This window comes from Sus scrofa, chromosome 9 (assembly GCF_000003025.6).
Source record: "Sus scrofa isolate TJ Tabasco breed Duroc chromosome 9, Sscrofa11.1, whole genome shotgun sequence".
NCBI classification, from domain to species: domain Eukaryota; kingdom Metazoa; phylum Chordata; class Mammalia; order Artiodactyla; family Suidae; genus Sus; species Sus scrofa.
The window spans coordinates 20170250-20194055 of record NC_010451.4 but is presented as its reverse complement, the minus strand read 5'-3'; the positions used below and the strand labels follow the sequence as shown (position 1 = coordinate 20194055).

The 23806-nt window shown below is 39.8% G+C and overlaps 1 protein-coding gene and 1 long non-coding RNA gene across 2 annotated transcripts in view; one reads left to right on the top strand and one right to left on the bottom strand.

Moving 5' to 3' along the window:
* HIKESHI (Hikeshi, heat shock protein nuclear import factor) overlaps positions 1-12869 on the bottom strand; it is a 42930-nt gene extending 30061 nt beyond the window's left edge. Inside the window, exons 1-2 of the mRNA XM_013979233.2 lie at positions 12619-12869; positions 8863-9100 (exon numbers count right to left, since the gene is read on the bottom strand). Coding sequence (XP_013834687.1) covers positions 8863-9100; positions 12619-12648 — 268 coding nt within the window. The 5' untranslated portion in view covers positions 12649-12869. The remainder of the gene's footprint in view (positions 1-8862; positions 9101-12618) is intronic.
* Positions 12951-23806, top strand: part of LOC106504836 — a 44620-nt gene continuing 33764 nt past the window's right edge. Inside the window, exons 1-2 of the long non-coding RNA XR_001298678.2 lie at positions 12951-13119; positions 13557-13656. This is a non-coding gene — a long non-coding RNA (uncharacterized LOC106504836). The remainder of the gene's footprint in view (positions 13120-13556; positions 13657-23806) is intronic.

Here is a 23806-nt window from a genome sequence, read left to right as displayed (position 1 = left end):
TAAAAGGTAACAGATAGCCAAAACCAATGCAAAAATTACAGAAGGCACTTTTCACTATTCCCAAGGCATCTCCTGCAGGGAATATAATGATGATCATAAATGAAAAAGAGGGGGGTTCCTGTCATGGCACATCGGAAACAAATCCAACTAGGAAGGTTGCAGGTTCAATCCCTGACCTCACTCGGTGGGTTAAAGACCTGGCAATGCCGTGACCTATGGTGTGGGCTGGCAGAGGTAGCTCCGATTAGACCCCTAGCCTGGGAACCTCCATATGCCACGAGTGCAGCCCTAAAATCAGCAAAATAAATCAAATAAAATAGAATAAAAATAAATGAAAAAGAGATGTTGCACCCCTTTCTCACAACTCAAAATGCTGGCTAAGCTACAGCAAAGACAAAAGAGAGTAAGGTGAAGACAAAGACACTGATAATCTAATTAATATGTCTCCAAAACCAACCAATGGATCCCAGCATACAAGATGGTGGCCAGTATTAACCTTGATCAATGCATATGAGTCTGGGTACAAAATAAGCCTGCACTTTCCAACTATGCAAAGGTTAACAGTTGACTAACAGCCTATTGTTAACACAAAGAAAACCCACCACATTATGTGTAAGGCACTGTTACCATGCTCCAAAGGCTCCACAAATACAAACCAAAAATACTCTCTCTTGCCCAAAGTTAATTACTCCTTTGCCTTACTGCTTATTACTATTAATATTTCCGGAGTTCCCGTCGTGGCGCAGTGGTTAACGAATCCGACTAGGAACCATGAGGTTGCGGGTTCAGTCCCTGCCCTTGCTCAGTGGGTTAACGATCCGGCGTTGCCGTGAGCTGTGGTGTAGGTTGCAGACGCGGCTCGGATTCCGCGTTGCTGTGGCTCTGGCGTAGGCCGGTGGCTACAGCTCCGATTCAACCCCTAGCCTGGGAACCTCCATATGCCGCGGGAGCGGCCCAAGAAATAGCAACAACAACAAAAAAGACAAAAGACAAAAAAAAAAAAATATATTTCCTAGTATCCATCTAATCTTCTAGTATATTTCCCTAGTGGTTTGTTTAAAAAACTGTATTTCCATTTTTTTCCTTTTTAAATCAATACATATTCATCAAATATCTATACAAGTATTCATTTATAAGGAGTTCACATTGTGGCTCAGCAGTAATGAACCCAACTAGTATCCACGAGGACACGGGTTTGATCCCTGACCCTGCTTAGTGGGTTAAGCAGCTGGTGATGTAGTGAGCTCTGGTGTAAGTCACAGACATGGCTTGGATCCTGCGTTGCTGTGGCTATGGCATAAGCTGGCAGCTGCAGCTCCAATTTGACCCCCAGCCTGGGAACTTCCATATGCCACACATTTGGCCCAAAAAACAAAAAACAAAAAAGAATAAAATGGAATAGTTTGAGAGCTCCCAAGTGAATATCAAGTGAACATGCTTGATGACGGATGCAGAAAAATGTCACTGCTTCCTCTTTTTAACAACGGTGTTGGAACGCTATGATATTCACTTGCCCACACCCCCCTGAAAGATACAACTTCAACCCATACCCTGCAGTAAATACAAAAATGTACTCAAACTGGATCCCATATATAAATGTAAAATCTAAAAGTGAAAAATATCTAGGAAAAAAACTTTTATAAGCTTGTATTAGGCAAAGGTTTCTTAGATACAACACCAAAAGCAAAATCCAGAAAATAAATTGAAAAATTGAACTTCATCAAAATGAAAAACTTATGCTCTACAAAAGACAGAGAAGAAACAAGCCAAAAATAAAAAAAAAATTCAAATCACATATCTAATGAATAACTTTTATCAAGAATATATACACAACTCTCAAAACTCAGTAAGAAAACACCCCCCCCCCAAAAAAAGAGGATTTCCTGCAGTGGCTCAGCTGGTTAAGAACCTGACTAGTATCTATGAGAATACAGGTTCATTCCCCAACTTTGCTCAGTGGATTAAGGACCCGGTAGTGATGCAAGCTGTGGCACAGGTTGCAGATGAACCTTCAATTAGGCCCCTAGCCTGGGAATTTCCATATGCTGCAGTTGTGTCCCTTAAAAAGGGGGGTGGGCGGCAAAGATTTAAACACTTCACTAAGAAAGATAGCAAATAAGCACTTGAAAAAGTGCTCAATATCATTAGTCATTAGGGAAATGCAAATTTAAAACCTAAAGGGATACCATTATTCATCAGTTAGAACGACTAAAACTAACCATGTGCTGGCAAGGACAGGGAGGAACTGGAACTTCCATATATTGCAGAATGAAATATAAAATGGAACAACCATGTTGCAAAATAGTTTGGCAGCTTCTTTAAAAGTTTAACACAGGAGTTCCCGTCGTGGCGCAGTGGTTAACGAATCCGACTAGGAACCATGAGGTGCGGGTTCGGTCCTGCCTTGCTCAGTGGGTTGACGATCCGGCGTTGCGTGAGCTGTGGTGTAGGTTGCAGACGCGGCCGGATCCTGCGTTGCTGTGGCTCTGGCGTAGGCGGTGGCTACAGCTCCATTCAACCCTAGCTGGAACTCCATATGCCGGGAGCGCCAAGAAATAGCAAAAAAAAAAACAAAAAAAAAAAAAAAAAAAAAAAAAAAAAAAAAAAAAAAAAAAAAAAAAAAAAAAAAGATCAGTCATTCCATCTAGGTATTTATCTAGCAGAAACAAAACCTTATGTCCAGAGTTCTCCTACGGTGCAATCTGGCATTGTCACTGCTGTGATGTGGGTTCAATCCCTGACCCGAGAACTTCTGCGTGTAAGCACCCCTCCAAAGAAACCATATGTTCGTATAGATTTATAGCAGCTTTATTTTTATAAGCCCAAAACTGGAAACAATCCAAATGTCTATACAAGTTAATGATGGTAGACTATACAACTACCCAGCAATAAATAGGAATTACTATTGTAGCAAGACACACTACAGCATGAATGAATGTAAAAGTAACCATTCTGAATGAAAGAATCCAGGCAAAAAAGAATATATATATTGTACATAAACTCTAGAAAATATGGACAATTTTACAGTGACAGAAAGCGTTTATCCGGCCTTATGCCACTACGCATAGGTAGCCAAATAGTAGATATACAAGTGTCTCTTTACAGCTAACAAAAGACAATTAGAATATTATCATTTTGAATTAGCATTGTACATAAATTGCTGTTAGTTCCCCCAAAGATAACTATAAATATATATAGTTACATATATTTGTTATTTATATATCCTGATCAAAGAACACACCATTGCCTATAATAATCCTACAAAAAAAATTTAAATGCATTCAAATGAAACCTCAAACCTCTAAATCCAACTAATTTACTGGAAATTATACACAATACATTAAGTCTCTTTTATAAAAGATATCTGACTTATTAACCAATTAATCACAATGTAGGGACCTTACTATGTAGGTACTGACTGAAAATACTTTAAAACTTTAAAGCATATAAACATAAAACTTCTGAGACCATTGGAAATATGAACACTGATTAAATGCTCAATTCAAAATTAAAGAATTATTGGGAGTTCCCGTCGTGGCGCAGTGGAAATGAATCCGACTAGGAACCATGAGGTTTCGGGTTTGATCCCTGGCCTTGCTCACTGGGTTAAGGATCCTGCATTGCTACTGCTGTGAGCTGTGGTATATGTCGCAGATTCGGCTCAGATCTGGCGCTACTGTGGCTCTGGCATAGGCTGGCAGCAACAGCTCCGATTGGAACCCTAGCCTAGGAACCTCCATGTGCAGTGGGTGTGGCCCTAAAAGGACAAAAGACAAAAAACAAACAAACCAAAAAAATTAACAAATTGTTTTTAGATATTATAACAGTGTTGTAGTTATGTTTCAAAAAAAGGTCTTGTCTTTCAGAGACACATACAAATATATTTACAGATTACATTCTAAAACCTGCTTCCAAATGAGAAGAGAGAAGTGAGTGGGAATATAAATGAAATAGTATCATCCATGAGTTGATAATTTTTTTTTTAAACTGAAGAACAGATGATTTACAACATTGTGTTAGTTTAGAGTATACAGCAAAGTGATTCAGTTATGAGCTGGACATTTTTGAAGCTGGGTGATGACTACTGAAGGGTTCAATATTCCATTTGGTCTGCTTTATATATCTTGAATTTTCTATGTGAAAAGTGTTTAAAAATAAGGATACTCTGTTGAATTCACTTTGTAGCTTTTTTATGCACATAAATAAAATTAGCTTAGGCCACATTTCCTCTTTCATACTATCCTCATCCTTTTTGATGAGATTATATTAGTTTTAAAATCTAAACTAGATAACTTTACCACTTTTCTTATTCTGATGGGTTTATATAAGATATGAACAATCGGCTTCATAAAGGTTTAGCTGAACTTTGTGAAACCATCTGGGCCTGATAGTTATATGTAGAAGAGAGTATATTTTTAATTATTTTGTAATTTCTTTACTGATATTGTATCTACTCAGAATTTAAACTTACTCCAGAGTCAGTTTTGTTTAGTACATTGTTCTAGAAAATAGCCAATTTCACCTGTTTCTTGGTTCTCAAATGTACTGGCATAAAATTTCTTGAAAATTTTACCTAATCACATTTAGAGTTTTCCATTTTCACATTTTCAGTAACATTGATCGGGTCTCCTCTTTTTCCTAAACGTATCTTTACAGTAGTTCATTATTTTATTAGTCTTTTCCAAGGATCAGATTTTTATTTCACTAAGCCCCTCTACTGTTTCTTTGCTTTCTGTCATTAATTTCAATTCTTAGCATTATCATTTTTTTCATCTTCTTTCTTTGGGTTGATTACGTTAAATGCTTAGCCCATTCATTTCAATCTCTTCTCACACATACACATTTAAGCCTATGACTTAATCTCTTCAGTACTACCTTATCTGCATTCAAAAGGTTTGATATGTGATGTTTTACTTTGCTTTGGTTTCTGCAGAAGTTTAATTTCCATGGTCTTTTCTTCACTGACCCATTAATTACTTAAAATACTTTTGAATTTCTAAACATAACAGTGTCTTATCTCTTGATTTGTAATCACCTACACTGCTGGGTTACATACTGATTATCTTCCATTTGCTACAGCTTGCTTGACATTCTATGTACTTAAAAGATGTGTATGATCTAATTATTAGTTTCAGGGTTCTATAGGGTCCATTAGCTCAAGCTTGTTAATTCTTTATTCAAATTTTTCTTCTTTACTAATAATATATTTACTTGACATGTTAATTATTAAGAGTCTTGTATTCTACATTCTGGATTCAATTTCGTGTTAAAGTACAACAACCGTCAGTAGTTCTTCTAGTAATGGAATATGAGTAGTAAACTCTTTCATCTCCACATAAAAATACACTTATTTCTCCTTCACTGCACAATGACAGTCTTGAGGGTTATTTTATTTTTCCTTGGCACATTGAAAATACTTATCTATTGATTTTTTACCTCTACTCATGCTGTTGATAAATCTGCTAAACTAACTGCTGTTCAGTTAAAAATGACTTGTCTTCTCTCTGGTTCCTTTACTTTTTCTTCATATTTAGTGTCCAATAATTTCACTAGAGTGAACTGAATTGTCCATGATTTTTTCTACTTATAGATTATCTATTTATTTTTAGGCACAGCCACAAAAAAAAAACATGATTTGATAGTGACTATTTCTTAACTCTCCCAAAGACTCTTCAGAATACCACACTACATGTTTAAGGTACTAATTCATTACATACAGTGGATGCCCTGGAGCAAGGATTCTCAAACTTTAGAAGGTAACAAAAACACCTAGGGAACCTATTTAAATACAGACTACTGGATACCACCCAAGTTTTCTGATTCAGTAGGTCTGGCTCCTACCACAAATCTGCATTTTTAACAAGTTCCCAGGTAATGCTGACGCTCCTGATGAGGGGCCCATACTTTTAACAACTGCCCTAGGGGTGTTCTCGTTGTGGCCCAGCAGAAAGGAACCCTATTAGTATCCATGAGGACGCAGGTTCAATCCCTGGCCTTGTTCAGTGAGTTAAGGATCCAGTGTTGCCATGAAGTGCAGTCAAGGTTGCAATAGCTGCTCGGATCCCGCGTTGCTGTGGCCGTAGCTGTGGCTGGCAGCTGCAGCTCTCATTCAACCCCTAGCCTGGGAACTTCCCTATGCCTGCTTGCAGCCCTAAAAAGAAAAAAAAAGAACTGCCTTAGGGATTAGAGGTAATTATCCCAGAGAACCCTCACGGAGAAGGGATATAAGAATTTGTCCTGCTTCTTAAATTTAGAGATTAGTATTCATCATCAATCTAAACAATTTTTAGCTTTTTTCCTTTCAGCATACGGAAGTTCCCAGGCTAGGGGTCAAATTGGAGCTGTAGCTGCCAGCCTAAGCCACAGCCAGAGCAACGCCAGATCCCAGCCATGTCTGCAACCTACACCACAGCTCACAGCAACACTGGATCCTTAACCCAATGAGCGAGGCCAGGGATCGAATCCGCATCCTCACGGATGCTAGTCGGGTTCATTACTGCCAAGCCACAACGGGAACTCCAATTTTTAGCTTTAAATATTACTCTCTCCCATTTCTTCTCATAGAATTCCAACTATATAAATAACAGCAGCTAAAGGTTCATCATCTGGCCAGACCTGCTCCAGTTTATTCTTCACAGAGTCCTGAGGCTAAAAATGACATTTCATCAGATCATTCCTCTACCCAAAATTGTTCACTGGTTCCTCTACACCTACAGCAACAGTTCTTTATGGGGAGGGAAACATGGACGGCTTCAGAGTACATTCAAATTTTTAGCATTTACATTATGTTTATACCCTATTACATGTACTATCAAACAAGTCTGTGATCTGAGCATGTTAAAAATTGCTAACCTGGAGTTCCTGTCGTGGCGCAGTGGTTAACGAATCCAACTAGGAACCATGAGGTTGCGGGTTCAGTCCCTGCCCTTGCTCAGTGGGTTAACAATCCGGCGTTGCCGTGAGCTGTGGTGTAGGTTGCAGACATGGCTTGGATCCCGCGTTGCTGTGGCTCTGGTGTGGGCCAGTGGCTATAGCTCCGATTCGACCCCTAGCCTGGGAACCTCCAGATGCCACGGGAGCTGCCCAAAGAAATAGCAAAAAGAGACCAAAAAAAAAAAAAAAATTTGCTAACCTATTAAATTCACATGAGCCAGTGGGATTTATAAACTTTTCATGATCTATGCCTGCTTATCCTACCCTTATATATCATGGCTTATGCCCTTCTGAGCACACCTTGATTTCAAACTTTCATCATTACACCCATGTTACCTCCCCTTAGAAAAGACTGCCAATATTCTCTCATAGGCCTGACAAAAACCTACTTATCTTCTCAAGAGAGCCAAGAGCACTTCCTCCAGGAAATCTTCCCCGCCATACTTTAGTGCTGATTGCTCCCTTACCTATTCTCTCAGCACTTTGTACATCCACAATTCCTTTTCACCCTTCTAATAACTGGTTCACAGAACTATCTTCCTTTATAAGAATATGACCTAGCTCAGGCAAGAACTTAAATGGTGTCTTTAAATTCCTACCATATGACCCAGCAATCCCACTCTTGGGCATATATCTGGATAAAACTTTCCTTAAAAAAGACACACGCACCCACATGTTCATTGCAGCACTATTCACAATAGCCAAGACATGGAAACAACCCAAATGTCCATCGACAGATGATTGGATTAGGAAGCTGTGGTATATAAATACAATGGAATACTACTCAGCCATAAAAAAGAACAAAATAATGCCATTTGCAGCAACATGGATGGAACTAGAGACTCTCATCCTGAGTGAAGTAAGTCAGAAAGAGAAAGACAAATACCATATGATATCACTTATATCTGGAATCTAATATACAGCACAAATGAACCTTTCCACAGAAAAGAAAATCATGGACTTGGAGAACAGACTTGTGGTTGCCAAGGGGGAGGGAGTGGGGTGGATGGGGAGCTTGGGGTTAACAGGTGCAAACTATTGCCTTTGGAATGGATTAGCAATGAGATCCTGCTGTGTAGCACTGGGAACTATGTCTAGTCACTTATGATGGAGCATGATAATGTGAGAAAACAGAATGTGTACATGTATATGTAACTGGGTCACCATGCTGTATAGTGGGGAAAAAAAATTGTATTGGGGAAATAACAATTAAAAATAAATAAATTAAAAAATTCCTATAGTAGACACTCAAATGTTTGTTAAATATATAAACATGTTGCCTATATAGAACTTTTCCTTGGACTATATGGATTATTTCTAGGAGAATATGTTATTTATAGGCTAAGATTTTTATGTTTGTTTTTATCTAGACTTCCAAGATTTTTATGTTTGTTTCTATCTAGACTTCAAATGGTACCTAATTTCATTCTCACATTTCTATACAAAATACTCAAACATCAAGGCAAGGAATATGCCCCTGTAAGATCTAACCTCTGCAATGTCAATATAACCAAAAGAACATTGAAAGGGTATCAAATCTAAGAGCTCAAAAATCTTCATAGAAAAAAAAGACTCGTATTTCCTATACAAGCCTACTTGGTTAATCTATTTAAATACTGATGTGCATATTACAAATTATGAGATGATTCCTCTCATTATTTATTAAAACACCCAATTCTAAAAAAAATTCTTTACAAAGGTATACATGACACACAGAAAACCACAGTGAGTGGTTCCCTCCAGAGACAGAGGATGGGAGTGTGAGGTCTCCTACTGTTTTTCAAATGCGTATCATTTGATTTTTTAAAAATAATGTTACACATTAGCAATCAGAAAAAATATAATGAAAAGTGAAAAAAAGCCATATTCTATGTTATACTACTTAAGAAAAAATTTAATTATGAAACTATTTTAATGTATTATTCTTACCAGATTTAAGACCTGAAATTTTGAAGATGGCACTTGGTTTCCCATTCGTGACAAATCCTAGGAGCTGCCATACTGGCATTCCATTTGAATCAGGATAGGAAAAGTAGACAGATCCTCCCATTCCCTCAGGAAATGGGATTGTTCCCAGCATAAAAACCACAACATGGTTGATATTTTCATAATCGGGCAAGTCAAAAACAAATTTATCCTCTGCCACTTGCTGTGCAGCTGTTTGCACCTAGAAAATAAGAAACTTGTTTTAGTTCAACAGTTTACTACGTTTCTATAGCCCTTTTAGTACTGCTGTAAGTGTGTACCAAAAATAGTCAATTAAAGTCATTATACCAAATGTAACATTGGGTCAATCTGACAGTCAAATTATGGAATTACCAAATGCACTAGACAGAGAGCTAATTTTAATAGAAAACCTAAAAAGATACATTCAGCCTTAAAGTGATTTAATGAATTTAATCTTTTAAAAACATACCTAAATTATTTCAGAAATGCCCTGAAAGGATTTTACTTCAATAAATAAATCATTACGGCTTCAAAATGGTATAAAAGTGAAAGACTGTTCGCCTGTTCAATAAGCGGTGCTGGGAAAACTGGACAGCCACATGGAAAAGAATGAAATTAGAACACTCTAACACCATACACAAAAATAAACTCCAAATGGATTGAAGACCTAGATATAAGACAAGCCACTATAAAACCCTTAGAGGAAAACATAGGCCAAACACTCTCTGACATAAACGACAGCAACATCTTCTCAGATCCACCTCTCAGAGTACTGACAACAAAAACAAAAAGAAACAAATGGGACCTAATCAAACTGAAAAGTTTCTGCACAGCAAAGGAAACCCTAAACAACACAAAAAGACAACCCACAGAATGGGAGAAAATCTTTGCACATGAATTAACTCACAAGGGATTAAAAACACCTTCTGCAGCTCCACACCAAAAAAACAAATAACCCCATCAAAAAATGGGCAGAAGATCTAAACAGACAGTTCTCCAAAGAAGACATACAGATGGCCAAGAAACACGTGAAAAGACGTTCAGCGTCACTCATGATTAGAGAAATGCACATCAAAACCACTCTGAGGTACCACCTGACCCCAGCCAGAATGGCCATCATCCAAAAGTCTACAAACAATAAGTGTTGGAGAGGGTGTGGAGAAAAAGGAACCCTAGTACACTGTTGGTGGGATTGTAAATTGGTGTAACCACTGTGGAAAGCAGTATGGAGATTCCTCAGAAAACTCAACATAGAACTACCATTTGATCCAGCAATCCCACTCCTGGGCATCTATCCAGAGAAAACCATGACTCGCAAAGACACATGTACTCCGATGTTCACTGCAGCACTATTTACAATAGCTAAGACATGGAAACAACCTAAATGCCCATCAACAGAGGAGTGGATCCAGAAGATGTGGTACATATACACAATGGAATACTACTCAGCCATTAAAAAGAACAAAATACCAGCATTTTTTGCAACATGGATGGACCTACAAACTATCATGCTAAGTGAAGTCAGCCATACAATGAGACACCAACATCAAATGCTTTCACTGACATGTGGAATGAGAAAAAAGGACGGACTGAACTTCTTTGCAGAACAGATGCTGACTCACAGACATTGAAAAACTTACAGTCTCCAGAGGAGACAATTTGGGGGGTGGGGAGATGCACTGGGGTTGTGGGATGGAAATCCTATAAAACTGGATTGTGACGACCATTGTACAACTATAAAGGTAATAAATTCATTGAGTAATAAAAAGGTGAAAGGCTGTTCAAAACACTATACCACCAAAGCCTTATCTTCTAGTTTGAGGGTAAAGAATCTCAGGTAATTAAAATAGGTAAGCAATCCAGAAGTAATTACAGTCAATCCTCATTTGTTGAGTCCTAAAATATACTTGTAACCCCCAAATCATTAAACCCTTGGGTTTATTTTTTATTTATTTATTTTTGTCTTTTTGCCTTTTCTAGGGCCGCTTCCTGCTGCATATGGAGGTTCCCAGGCTAGGGGTCAAATTGGGCTGTAGCCGCAGGCCTAGGTCACAGCCACAGCAACGCGGGATCTGATCTGAGCCTCGTCTGCGACCTACACCACAGCTCAGACCTACACCACAGCTCACAGCAGTGACCCTTCGGTTTAAACACAGAGAAAAAAAACAAAGGAAGAACATAAACCAAATGGTGTGTATTAGTATTAAATTCAATCTTACCAGTTTTTGCCATGCACATAAATCTTAAAAGGCATGTAAAATTACGGTAATTACAAGTCTTGAAATAATCATCAGGCAAAATAAATATTTCTTAAATGTCAACCCTATCAAAGGCACCATTCTGTTAATCTGTGTTATTACACTCTAATCCTCAAACCTCGGGAAAAAGGTTTCACTTTTACTTAAAAATTTTCAGGAAAGAAAACTGAGTTCATAACTTTAGAAAGTAAGAGAGTAATGTAGTTAAAGAGTTGAGATACCGCTAGGTCTCTTCTAATAACTTCACAATTAAAGAGTCAAAGACCGTCAAAAAAATCTTGCCACTGGATATCCATTACAGAGATCAGGTGTTAGCTAAATAGACACAGGTATTCCTAGTCCTTCCAAATTAGTTGATAACATGGATTCCAAATTAGTTCAACTCTTTAGAAAAAGACACATTTCAAATATCACTGACTAATGAAATTCATCCCAGTCCCAGACTCAATCCCAGGCTAGTCATTTCATCTCTCCTATCAAGAGCAGGGGCAATCCAAAGTCATCTCACCAGTTTTAACAATTACCACCATCACCAAAAGGGGTCTCCCAGTCACTCCAGAGACAGATTTTCTGACAGCCACCTCTAATTTATCTCTGTGATTCCTCAGTACTGTGTTCACAACATATTGCCAGAAATTGATGAAAACCTTAACAATTCAACAAAGGAGCTACAATATTTAATAAAGCAGGGAGGGGAAAAAAAACATTCTAGGTGAAAGAAATCGGGTCTGAAATGGATTTCTGAGTGGTTTCTAAGGAGGCAAGCAAGATTCATCCTCCCGATTATTCCTGAACAATTCCAGGTATTTATCTCATTTAATTCTAACAATGCATTAAGGTGGGGTTTTTTTAAGCCACCAATAAGGACACTCGCGGCTCAAATCCTTCTGGGGTCATCTCAGGTAGGCTCACGCTTAAGTTTCATAAGTTTCTAGCTGCCAACTTCCAACTACCTTAAGAATATTTTTATTAAGTCCCTTCTAAAAAGATTCAGCAGTTGTACATTACCCAAACACCTTAATCTTCGATACAAACAGGACGCTACAAATTAGGTTCAGATTTACTGCAACTCATTTATGAGCTCAGGCGAAATCTTTATACTACCAACAAAGCTTAAGTTCTTCAACTACAACATGAAAATGGTAACCATTTCAGGAGCTTTGGTTAAGTCTGCGGTACCAAATTAGCGCTACAGAGAAGGCTGAGATGATGAGAAGTGGACAAAAGTCATGCATTGCTCAGATAATGCACCCTCGCTAAATGGCACCTAAAGATGTGCCTACTAATAAAACGACTCTGAAAAGCGCTGGGGGCAAAGACAGCGAACACCCCAGCGTCCCACTCCCCACCCCCATGCTCAGCTGGAAAGCAGACGTGAGGGGGTTTCCCCCGCACCCCTAGCACCGGCGCACCCTGCCTTCCCGGGGCCTCACCCTCGGGGTGCTGCCCGCTTCCTGAGACCACCCGACCCCATCCTCACCAGCCTCCCCGCCACCAAGCAGCCAAACATGGCGGCGGCGGCTCCGCTCAGCCGGCAGGGACCCGAAGCCGGGGACTAGAAGTCCTGGGGCTTCTGCCCTAGTCGAGACCAAGAACCTTCCAGAACATGGAGGAGGGCGCCTACCCCTCCACTACATAACGACTAGGCCAGCGGCAGGAACGCCTTCTACCCCCGCGACCTCTGACCTCCCCTCCTAACCAGAGCGCCTCTCTAGCGACAAGTACTTCCGGGGCTTACATGCAGCTGCTCCCCTCCCCAAATGAGAAAGGAGCGCCAGCTCCCATATAAGACTACAAGTCCCAGAGGGCCTTGCGCCGGCTTCCGGGAAGGAGAGCGGAGCATTTGCCTGTTAGGGTTGATTGACCGCGTCCCAAATTTACGAGTCCGAAGCAGAGTGGAGTTGTTTTTCACGTTTGTTTAACATTTTAGAGATTACAGTGCGCTTTTACAAACGCTAGATCCTTACAAAAACCCTATGAGGTAGGAATTATTGTCTTGCGTTTTGTAGGTGAGAAAATTGCCCGCAGTGACCAGCCCCAAATTTTTACACTTAGACTCAGGGATGGAGCTTGAATCCAAGTCCTGGTTCAAGTCCGAGTTTCTTCTGCTACACGGTAGCTGAAAAGTACTAATTCTTAATCATATGTTGTGTACTTATTTACAATTTCATTGTACTTTTTTCCAGCCCGACTTACCTCCTCCATATACTTGTTTGGGGGGGGGGGCTGTAAGCAAGTTCTATAATAATTGTGCTTTAATGATGCCATTTGTTAAATAAGAATAATAATTTTGCTTGTCTCCTACGGTTGCTGTGAGGGTTAAGTAAATTTATAAATAACCACTTAGAACCTGGCAGTACTTAGCTAATGGCCGTTTTATTGTAAAATGCCTTTTTTCTTTTCTCTGTGCATTTGCAGAAAAAAGTTAATAGCCAGAGGAACTGGCATCAAGTACTGACTACCAACAACACTCGTTCTCCATTTCACAGCTCCAGTTCCCTTTCCTCTGGATAGGAAGGTAAGATACCCCCTCGGTGAAGGTCTGCCCAACTTGAAATATCTGAACTTAGTCCACTTGCTCAGGTAATGTGGAGGATCAGAGTATTTGAAACAGTCCTCTGGTTTCCATTTTAGCTCCATAAACTTAGATTTTCCTTTGAGGTAGCCAAGCCAACGGCAAATAGATAGAAAAGGATCTTTCTGTCACTGTCTCCAACTTTCTACCTAAGAATTCCCGGAATCTTCAGAATAAAAAGGCCATTCGTTATGACACCATTTTCAGAAGGGCAGACAAACTCCCTGGATTCAGAGCCTGTCTCTATCATTTATTAGCTGTATAATCTTTTAGGCCAGTTAACCTAACACTACCATGCCTTCTTTTTTGGCATCTGTAAAATGGGGTTGTTATGAAGGTAACATGTAAACTACTAAATAGTAACCAGAATGTTGCTTAATAAAATGTTAGTATTGGCATTACTACTTTTCCCAACTTTTCATGTCTTCACGCTCACCTTGTACCATGGAAAACAATAAATAAATATGTTGGTCTCTGCCTCCTGTTTCTGACACTGGGCTCCTGAAAATCTTGTCAATTCCCAAGTGATAGGTGCATTGGAAGCATCTTTTGTTTTGTGAGGGGACTCTGGATGGGTTCTTAGATGTGGTCTGGTCTCCAGGTAGATAAAGCCTGATTAGAAGCTTGGAATTTTCAGCCCCTCCTCCCATTCTATAGAGAGGGGAGAAAGGCCGGAAATGGGGTCAATTGATCACACCTACATGAGGAAGACTTAATAAAATCCCAGTAGTATGGAGTTTGGAGAGCTTCCAGGCTGGTGAACCCATCCACATACCAGGAAGATTACACACCCCAACTCCACTAGGCAGATGCTCCTACACTCCCAGACTTTCCCTGTGTATCTGTTCATCTGGTTGTTCAGGTTCTTCATCTTTATCCTTTACCATATCCTTTAATAAACGGAGTTCTGTGAGTTGTTCTATCCAATAATCAAATTGAAGGGGAGGAGGTTATGGAAACCTCCAGTTTATAGCCATGTTGGACAAAAGTTGTGGGTAACCCAGGCACTTAATTACTTGCAATTGGCATCTGAACGGGGGCAGTCTTGTGGGACTCAGCCCTTAACCTGTGGGATCAGATGCTGTCTCCAGGTGTTGTCTCCAGTTTGACAGAGTCAGAATTGAGCTAAATCGTAGGAGACCCAGCTAGTGTCACAGAATTGCTTGGTGAGGGAAAAACCCACATCTGGTTTTAGAAGCGTTGTGAGTGTGGCAGTAGTGTGAAAATAAAGGAGAAACAGAAATGAGACCAGGTTTTTCCCTTTACATACTGTAACCATACTGTTGATTCTCTGAGCAATTAGTACTTCTCAGTCTTTCTGTGCATAAGTAACTTGTTTTATCTGCCTATAATTTGCAGTTTCTTACATATTCTCCCAATTGACTCAAATATTTTTTTCAAGAATCTTGGAGTTCCTGTTGTGGCGCAGTGGCTAATGAATCCGATTAGGAACCATGAGGTTTCGGGTTCGATCCCGGGCCTTGCTCCTAGACTGCAGACGTGGCTTGGATCCCGCATTGCTGTGGCTCTGACGTAGGCCGGCGGCAATAGCTCCAATTCAACCACTAGCCGGGGAACCTCCATATGCCATGGGAGCGGCCCTAGAAAAGGCAAAAAGACAAAAAAAAAAAAAAAAAAAAAAAAAAAAAAAAAAGAATCTTTCAATGACCTACCTGATAATTATTATTTCTTTCTTTCTTTGTTTTTGTCATTTTAGGGCCACACCTGCAGCTTATGGAAGTTCCCAGGCTAGGGCTTGAGTCAGAGCTATAGCCACTGACCTACACCACAGCCACAGCAATGCCAGATCCCAGCTGCATCCTCGACCTACACCACAGCTCACGGCAATGCCGGAGCCCCAACCCACTGAGCGAGACCAGGGATCGAACCTGCATTCTCATAGGTGCTGGTCAAATTGGTTTGCACTGAGCCATGATAGGACCTCCGTTGACCTGCCCGATAATTAGTTATTCCTCTTCTTACGCAGCAGTCTTATCTAATGGATTGAGAGCTAGCTAACTTAGAAAAAAATTTTTTTATAAACTACAGTGTCTGTTTATTAATTGGCCCAATGTCTGTTATCTGGAATTTGAGCTGCTTCTCCATGTTGCTGGTGAACTATCTAGTTCTAGATTGAATAAAGAATTAGAAGAATGAGTTTATTACTCTTTCTCCAGACTATAAAATCCAGCCTTCTAGTCACCAAACTATATTGCTTCTAAATACAACAGTTCTTTGTAACTAAAGAAAGCAGAACTAGAAACAGTGTCTGGAAGTGAAGAAAAATGTTTCAGAGGAAAAAAAATCTTTCCAATAAACCAAACTCTCTGAAATAAAAATAGGCAGACATTGGATGGTGAATTCTCCCATTCACATTGATATTTTAACCAATGCTAAAATCCACTTATATTGTTAAAGAGATTCATGGAAAACTTGTCCTAGGACCTCAGCAGAACCTATCAGCTGTCAGACTATGCTTCCATGGAGAAAGAACAAATCATAGTGAAATTTTGGTCAGGGAATCAGGAACTGAATTCTGATTTTAGCTCTAACATTAACTAGCCTAGGGTTGAAGTAATTTATTTCATCTTTTTGCCTGCTAGGTTTCCACACTTCTAGAATGAGAGTATTGGATTATGATTTTGAGAGAGCAAAGATTTTTTTTTCTTCTCCAAAAAAAGAAAAATAAAAGCACAAAATTCCATCTTTGAAATAAGAGGTAATCTGTAATTCCATGTTACAAAGATATCAATGAAAAGTGGATAGAAGAAAGGCAAGTGACTTAGCAGAGCAGAAAGTTGAACTCAAGTATTTACAGAGTAAGATAATATGTACCAGAGAAGTTGAGGAGTTGGAGATAACAAAGGCACAGAAGGCAGGAGTAAGGCAGTAGAGTGAAACATGTAGATTGCTTAAAATCAATGTAAGATTTTATATCTGACCATCATCTACACCTTAGCTGTTGGTATGACATCTCTGGAAAAAACTGAATCAGACAGGACCCAACCACTAGGCAACCAGATACTAAAAAAAGTGAACAGGAACAGAACAAAGATGTCTTCTTCAGCCACTTTTATTCAACACTGTAGTAGAGGTTCCAGCCAAAGTAGTGAGGCAAGGAAAAGAAATAAAAGGCATCCAGACTGGAAATTAAGAAATAAAACTGTCTCTATTTGTGTCATGATCTTGTATTTGGAAAATCCTAAGGAATACACTAAAAACTACTAGAAGTAATAAGTTCAACAAGGTTGTACAATAAAAGATCAATATACAAAATCAACTGTATTTCTAAACACTTGCAGTGAATAATCTAAAAATAAAGACATTTCCATTTATATAGCATCAGAAAAATAAAATGCTTAGGAATAAACTTAACCCCCAAAAAGCATAAATCTTTAGAAACTATAGAATGTAAGAAATTAAAGATTTAAATAAATGAAAAAATATCTCAGGTTCATGGGTCAGCATACTTAATATTGTTAAAATGGCAGTATTCCCTAAACTGGTCTATAAATTCAGTGCAATCTGTCAGAATCTCAGCTGACATTTTGTAGAAATTGACAACTTGATTCTAAAATTTATAAGCAACCAGAGTTCCTGCTGTGGCACAGTGGGTTAAGAATCCGATTGCAAAAAAAAAAAAAAAAAAAAAAAAAAAAAAGGAGTTCCCATCGTGGCGCAATGGTTAACGAATCCAACTAGGAACCATGAGGTTGCGGGTTCGGTCCCTGCCCTTGCTCAGTGGGTCAAGGTTCCGGCGTTGCCGTGAGCTGTGGTGTAGGTCGCAGACGCGGCGCGGATCCTGCGTTGCTGTGGCTCTGGCATAGGCTGGCAGCTACAGCTCCGATTCGACCCCTAGCCCGGGAACCTCCATATGCCATGGGAGCGGCCCAAGAAATGGCAAAAAGACAAAAAAAAAAAAAAAAAGAATCTGATTGCAACAGCTCAGGTCACTCTGGAGGTGCAAGTCCCATGCCCAGCACAATGGGTTACAGGATCCAGCATTGCTGCAGCTGTGGCATAGGTTGTAGCTGTGGCTTGGATTCAGTCCCTGGCCCAGGAACGTCCATGTGCTGTGGGTGAGGCCAGAATAGAATAATTACAAGGAATTGCCAGAGACCCAGGATAGCCAAAACAATCTTGAAGAACAAAAAGTAAAAACTAGGAGGATTAACACAAATTTCAAAACTTACAGCAAAGCAATAGTAATGAAGACTGTATTATTAAGGGTCTAGAAATAAAATACATGTCTGTGATCAACTGATTTTCATCAAGGGTGCCAAGACCTTTCAGTGGGGAAAATAAAAGTCTTTACAATAAAGATGCTAGGACAACTGGATAGCCATATGCAAAAGAATGAAATTTAGCCTTTTCCATATGCCACATAAAAAAATGAACTCAAGGAGTTCCTGTCGTGGCGCAGTGGTTAACGAATCCAACTAGGAACCATGAGGTTGTGGGTTCGGTCCCTGCCCTTGCTCAGTGGGTTAACGATCCTGCATTGCCGTGAGCTGTGGTGTAGGTTGCAGACGCGGCTCGGATCCCGCGTTGCTGTGGCTCTGTCGTGGGCCGGCGGCTACAGCTCCGATTCGACCCCTAGCCTGGGAACCTCCATATGCCATGGGAGCAGCCCAAGAAATGGCAAAAAGACAAAAAACAAAAACAAAACAAACCAAAAAAAAATGAACTCAAAACATATCAAAGGTCTAAATATGGAAAGTATAACACTCTGAAGGAAACAGAGGGCTAACGTTTCATGACTTTGAATTTGGCAAAGGATTCTTAAATATGACACCCAAAAACAGCAAAAAAAAAAAAAAAAATCTGAACTTCACAAAAATTTAAAACTCTAATATTTTCAAGGAAACCATTGAAAAAGTATAAAGACGATCCCAGAATAGAAGAAAATATTTGCAAATCATATTTCTGCTAAGGCACTTGTACCCAGAATATATTTACAGCTTTAAAAAGACAACCCACTTTTAAAATGGACAAAAGGCCTTGTATTAATTTCCTAGGGCTGCCATAGCAAACTACCACAAACCAGGTGACTTAAAACAGCAAGAATTTATTCTCTTACAGTTCTGGAGGCTAAAAGTCCGGATAGGTGTCAGGAGGGCCATGATCCCTGTAAGAGGAGAAGACTCTCTTCCATGCCTCTCTTCTAGCTTCTGCTGGTTGCCAGCAGTCCCTGGCATTCCTTGATTTATAGACCCATCATTCCATTTTATACTGCATTCCTCCTGTGTCTATATATGTCTTATGCAGACTTCAGTCCTGATATTTAGGATCCACTCTAATCCAGTATGGCCTCAACTTAAATTGATTACATCTGCAAAGACCCTATTTCCAAAAAGGTCACATTCACATGGACTGACATGAATTTGGGGGAGGACGCTAATCAACCCACTGTAGACATCCAAATAGACATTTCTCCAAGAAAGATACACAGATGGCCAATAAGCATATGAAAAGATGCTGGACATCACTAGTCATCAGGAAAATGCAAATCAAAATCGCAATGAAATAAACTTCACACACGTTAAAACGGCTGGAATCAAAAAGTCAGAAGCAAGACCATTGGAAACCACATGCACTGCTGGTGGAAATGTAAAATGGTGCAGCTGCTTTGGAAAACAAACTGACAATTCTTAAAATGATTAAACATAGAGCCACCATGTGACCCTGTAATTCTGCTCCTATGTATATACTCAGGAGCAATGAAAACAGATGTTCACACAAGAGCTTTTATATGAATGTTTATAGCAACATCATTCATAATACCTAAAAAGTGGAAACAACATAAATGTCCATCAACAGATGAATGGATAAACAAAATGTGGTATATAGTACAATGGAAAATTATATATTATTATATATGATTCCATCCTTATGAAATATTTAGAGAAATCTATAGGGATAGAAAATAGATTAGTGATTTCCTAGGGCTGGGGTAGGTGGAGATGTGGAGATAAGGAGTGCTAGTTAAAGTACATGAGGTTTTTTTTTAACCATCTTTCTATTTTCTTTCTTTCTTTCTATCTTTTTTTTTTTTTTTTTTGGCTTTTTAGGGCTGCACCCATGGCATATGGAGGTTCCCAGGCTAGGGGTCTCATTGGAGCTTCAGCTGCCGACCTACACCACAGCCACAGCCACGCAGGATCTGAGCCTTGTCTTCAGCCTACCCCACAGCTCACAGCAACACCAGATCCTTAACCCACTGATTGAGGCCAGGGATTGAACCCACAACCTCATGGTTCCTAGTCGGATTCATTTCCGATGCACCACGATGGAAACTCCCCATCTTACTATTTTCTAGATGTACAGGACAGTAGTATTAACTGTATCACCTTGTGCAACTGATCTCTAGAACTTTCTTGTCTTACAAAACTAAAATTCTATGCCTATTGAACAGTTTCCCTATTCTCACTCCCCTAGACTTTTTGAGGTCTTAAAAATGATCTGAAATTGACACTAGTGATATTTGCACATATCTGTGAATATACTAAAAACTATTGAATTATAATCTTAAATGAATGAATTGTATGGTATGTGAATTATATTTCAATAAAACTTTTTAAAATACGTACTTTTGGGAGTTCCCATTATGGCTCAGTGGGTTACGTACCTGACTAGTATCCATGAAGATGTAGATTCAATTCCTGGCCTCGCTCAGTGGGTTAAAGATCTGGCATTGCCATCCCTGAGTTGTGGAGGTTGCAAACCTGGCTTAGATCCCGCATTGCTGTGGCTGTGGCAGCGGCTGGCAGCTGCGGCTCTGATTTGACTCCTAGCCTGAGAACTTCTATATGCTACAGGTATGGCCCTTAAAAAAAAAAAGTACCATTGACAATACTATAAAAAGGAAAGAAAAAGTACCTATAAGCAAGTGGCTAGTCCTAGGGTAAGGACAGAGGGATTATGTGGAAGTCTTCCCCCTCCTGGCTTCACAACACTGCCATCAAGGCTTATATTCGCCAGGCAGGAGACTGGAGCATCCCTCTCAGGAAAAAGCCCTCCCCACATTTTTTTTTTTTGCTTTTGAATAGAACATGCCACTAAGGATCAACAGATATTGAGGAAAAACACCATCATGAAAGAGAAAGACCACGACAAATAAATAGTTGGGGCAGTTGGGGCAGGGGGACCAATTCAGTAGAAACGAAACAATACCAAAAGCAAAAAAAAAAACCCTAATAAAACCCCATAGGTATTATCCAGAGAGAGAAATAGATTGCATCATTGAGGCAAAAATTGAATGCTATAAAAGTGGAAAATCAGAGAACAAGAAAGAATTTAAAAATAGGGTTGTAAAGAGAGTTTTTAGTTTTTAGAAAAGTTATAAGCTCAAGGAGCTCTCCCAGGGTGGAGAGGGACAAGAAAGAAATGGAAATCAAGAAAGAAATAAAATCAGAAGATCAATACAAGAAGTTCAATATTTGGGGGAGTTCCCGTCATGGCTCAGTGGTTAATGAGCCCAACTAATATCCACGAAGACATGGGTTCGATCCCTGGCCTTGCTCAGTGGGTTGGGGATCTGGGGTTGCTGTGAGCTATAGTGTAGGTCAGACACGGCTTGGATCCTGCGTTGCCGCTGTAGGTCCAATTCAGCCCCTAGCCTGGGAACCTCCACATGCTGTGGGTGTGGCCCTAAAAAGACAGAAAAAGAAAAAATAAAGTTCAATATTTGACCTAGTGGGAATTCCTGAGAGAATAAAGAAAACACTGGATAGTAAACTATCAAAGAAATACTATTTTTTCTTAAAATCCCAGAACCGAAGGATGTGAGTCTCCAGGAAGGAGCAGCTAGCTCATTAACCACCCAGCAATATAAGACCCACACCAAGGCTAATCTTCATGAAATTTCAGAACAGGACTAAATAGAGATTCCATGAAACTGAAAGAAAAATTTGCATACAGTGATTGGGGGCCAAAGTGAACTGACCTCTCTGTAGCAACACTAAGTACTAGAAGACAAAGGAAATGTGCCTTCAAGGTTCTGAGTGTAAATTATTTCTCATATTAAATCAATATCCAGCCAACTAAAGGCCAGAATAAAGATATATTCAAGGAGTTCCCGTCGTGGCGCAGTGGTTAACGAATCCGACTAGGAACCATGAGGTTGTGGGTTCGGTCCCTGCCCTTGCTCAGTGGGTTAACGATCCGGCGTTGCCGTGAGCTGTGGTGTAGGTTGCAGACGCGGCTCGGATCCCGCGTTGCTGTGGCTCTGGCGTAGGCCAGTGGCTACAGCTCCGATTAGACCCCTAGCCTGGGAACCTCCATATGCTGCGGGAGCGGCCCAAAGAAATAGCAAAAAGACAAAAAAAAAAAAAAAAAAAAAAAAAGATATATTCAGGTCTGCAAAGTCTCAACCATAATTACCTCCCGTATAGTCTTTTCTTAGTAAGTTACTAGATATGCTCCTGCCAAACAGGGGACAAGGAAACCGATAAAGAGGAAGACATGACGTGAGATTCAGAACACAGGAGATTCCACTAAGGAGGACAAAGAGAATTTCAAAGGAGAGGGCAAAAAGAAGTCCTAGGACATTATGCCGAGAGCAACCAATCCAGGGATCCTTGAAAGGGATTTTTTTTTTTAATTGAAAAAAGAAAAAATAGGGAATTCCCTTCATGCTCAGTGGTTAACAAACCTGACTAGGATCCATGAGGATTCGGGTTCGAGCCCTCACCTAGCTCAGTGGGTCAAAGATCCAGTGTTGCGGTGAGCTGGGGTGTAGGTCCCAGACGCAGCTGGGGTCCTTCGTTGCTGTGGCTGTGGTGTAGGCTGGCAGCTGTAGCTCCAATTCGACCCCTAGCCTGGGAACCTCCATGTGTCATGGGTACGGCCCTAAAAAGCAAAAAAAAAAAAAAAAAAAAAAGGAATAGATTATTTGACATGTCTGACAACATAGAAAATTATAGAGTGGTGCCTCACGGAGCTGGTGGAGAGATGAAGACTTAGCCTAAGTCAGATATTCAAATTAAAACTGAAGAGGCCATCGTTTAGGCCGGTGCTAGTAAAATTTAATAAAGTGACTTAGCACGAAACAATGTTTACAAGCATTTATCGGTTCCACATGGCTGCTGTAACAAAATGCCACAAATTCGGCTTTAAAACAGCACACATTCTTTTACACTTCTTGAGGTCAGAAGTCTTTAGACTTCGGTTTCACCTGGCTGCTGCCAACAAGATGCCATCAGGCTGCATTCCTTCCAGAGGCTTTACGGGAGAATCTGTTTGCTTATCTTTTCCAGATTCTAGAGCTGAATTCTTGACTTATGGCCCCTTCTTCCATCTTTAAAATCAACAGCGTTGCATCCTGCGTCAGTCCTCACATTGCCTTCTTCTGTATGTCAGATATAACGCTGCCTCCCTCTTATAAGGGTATTTGTGATTATATTTAAGGTCTAACTAGGAATAATTTTAATATCTCCCTATCTCAAGATCCTTAACTTAATCATACTGGCCAAATCTCTTTTGCCCTAGAAAGAAATATTCACAAGTGCCAGGAATGATGACCTAACTATTTGGGGAGAGCATTATTAGCCCTACCACCAACATCTTAATAAAACTCCAAATATGGGTTAACTGGAAATTGTTATTTTACTGCATTAAGAAGATGTGAGATGGAGTCCCCTGTTGGCTCGGTGGGTTAAGGATTTGACGTTGTCACTGCTGTGGCTTGGGTCACCATTGTGGCACTGTTTGATCCCTGGCCTGGGAACTTCCACATACTGGAGATGCGAGCCAAAAAAAAAAGGAGAAGGAGAAGATAAGGAAAAGGGAAGAGGAAGTGTGGATAGCTAAAATCCTCGCCTAATGTGGTCATTATATGTCAAAACTAATGAATGAATCAAAGGAAGAGAACAACAGTTGCACAATATTTATAATTATGAGGTAAATACAAGAAGAAACAGCTAAGAATGTTAAAAGTGCTTGCTTCTGGGGAACAGATCATGAGCAGAAAACTACTGTTTTTTGCTTAGAAGCTTTTTTACCCTGTTTTTTCTAAACTGTATACCTGTATTATATGAATAATAAAATCTAATTTTATAAAAGTGAAAAAAAAGAAGTGGACTAAATAATCTCT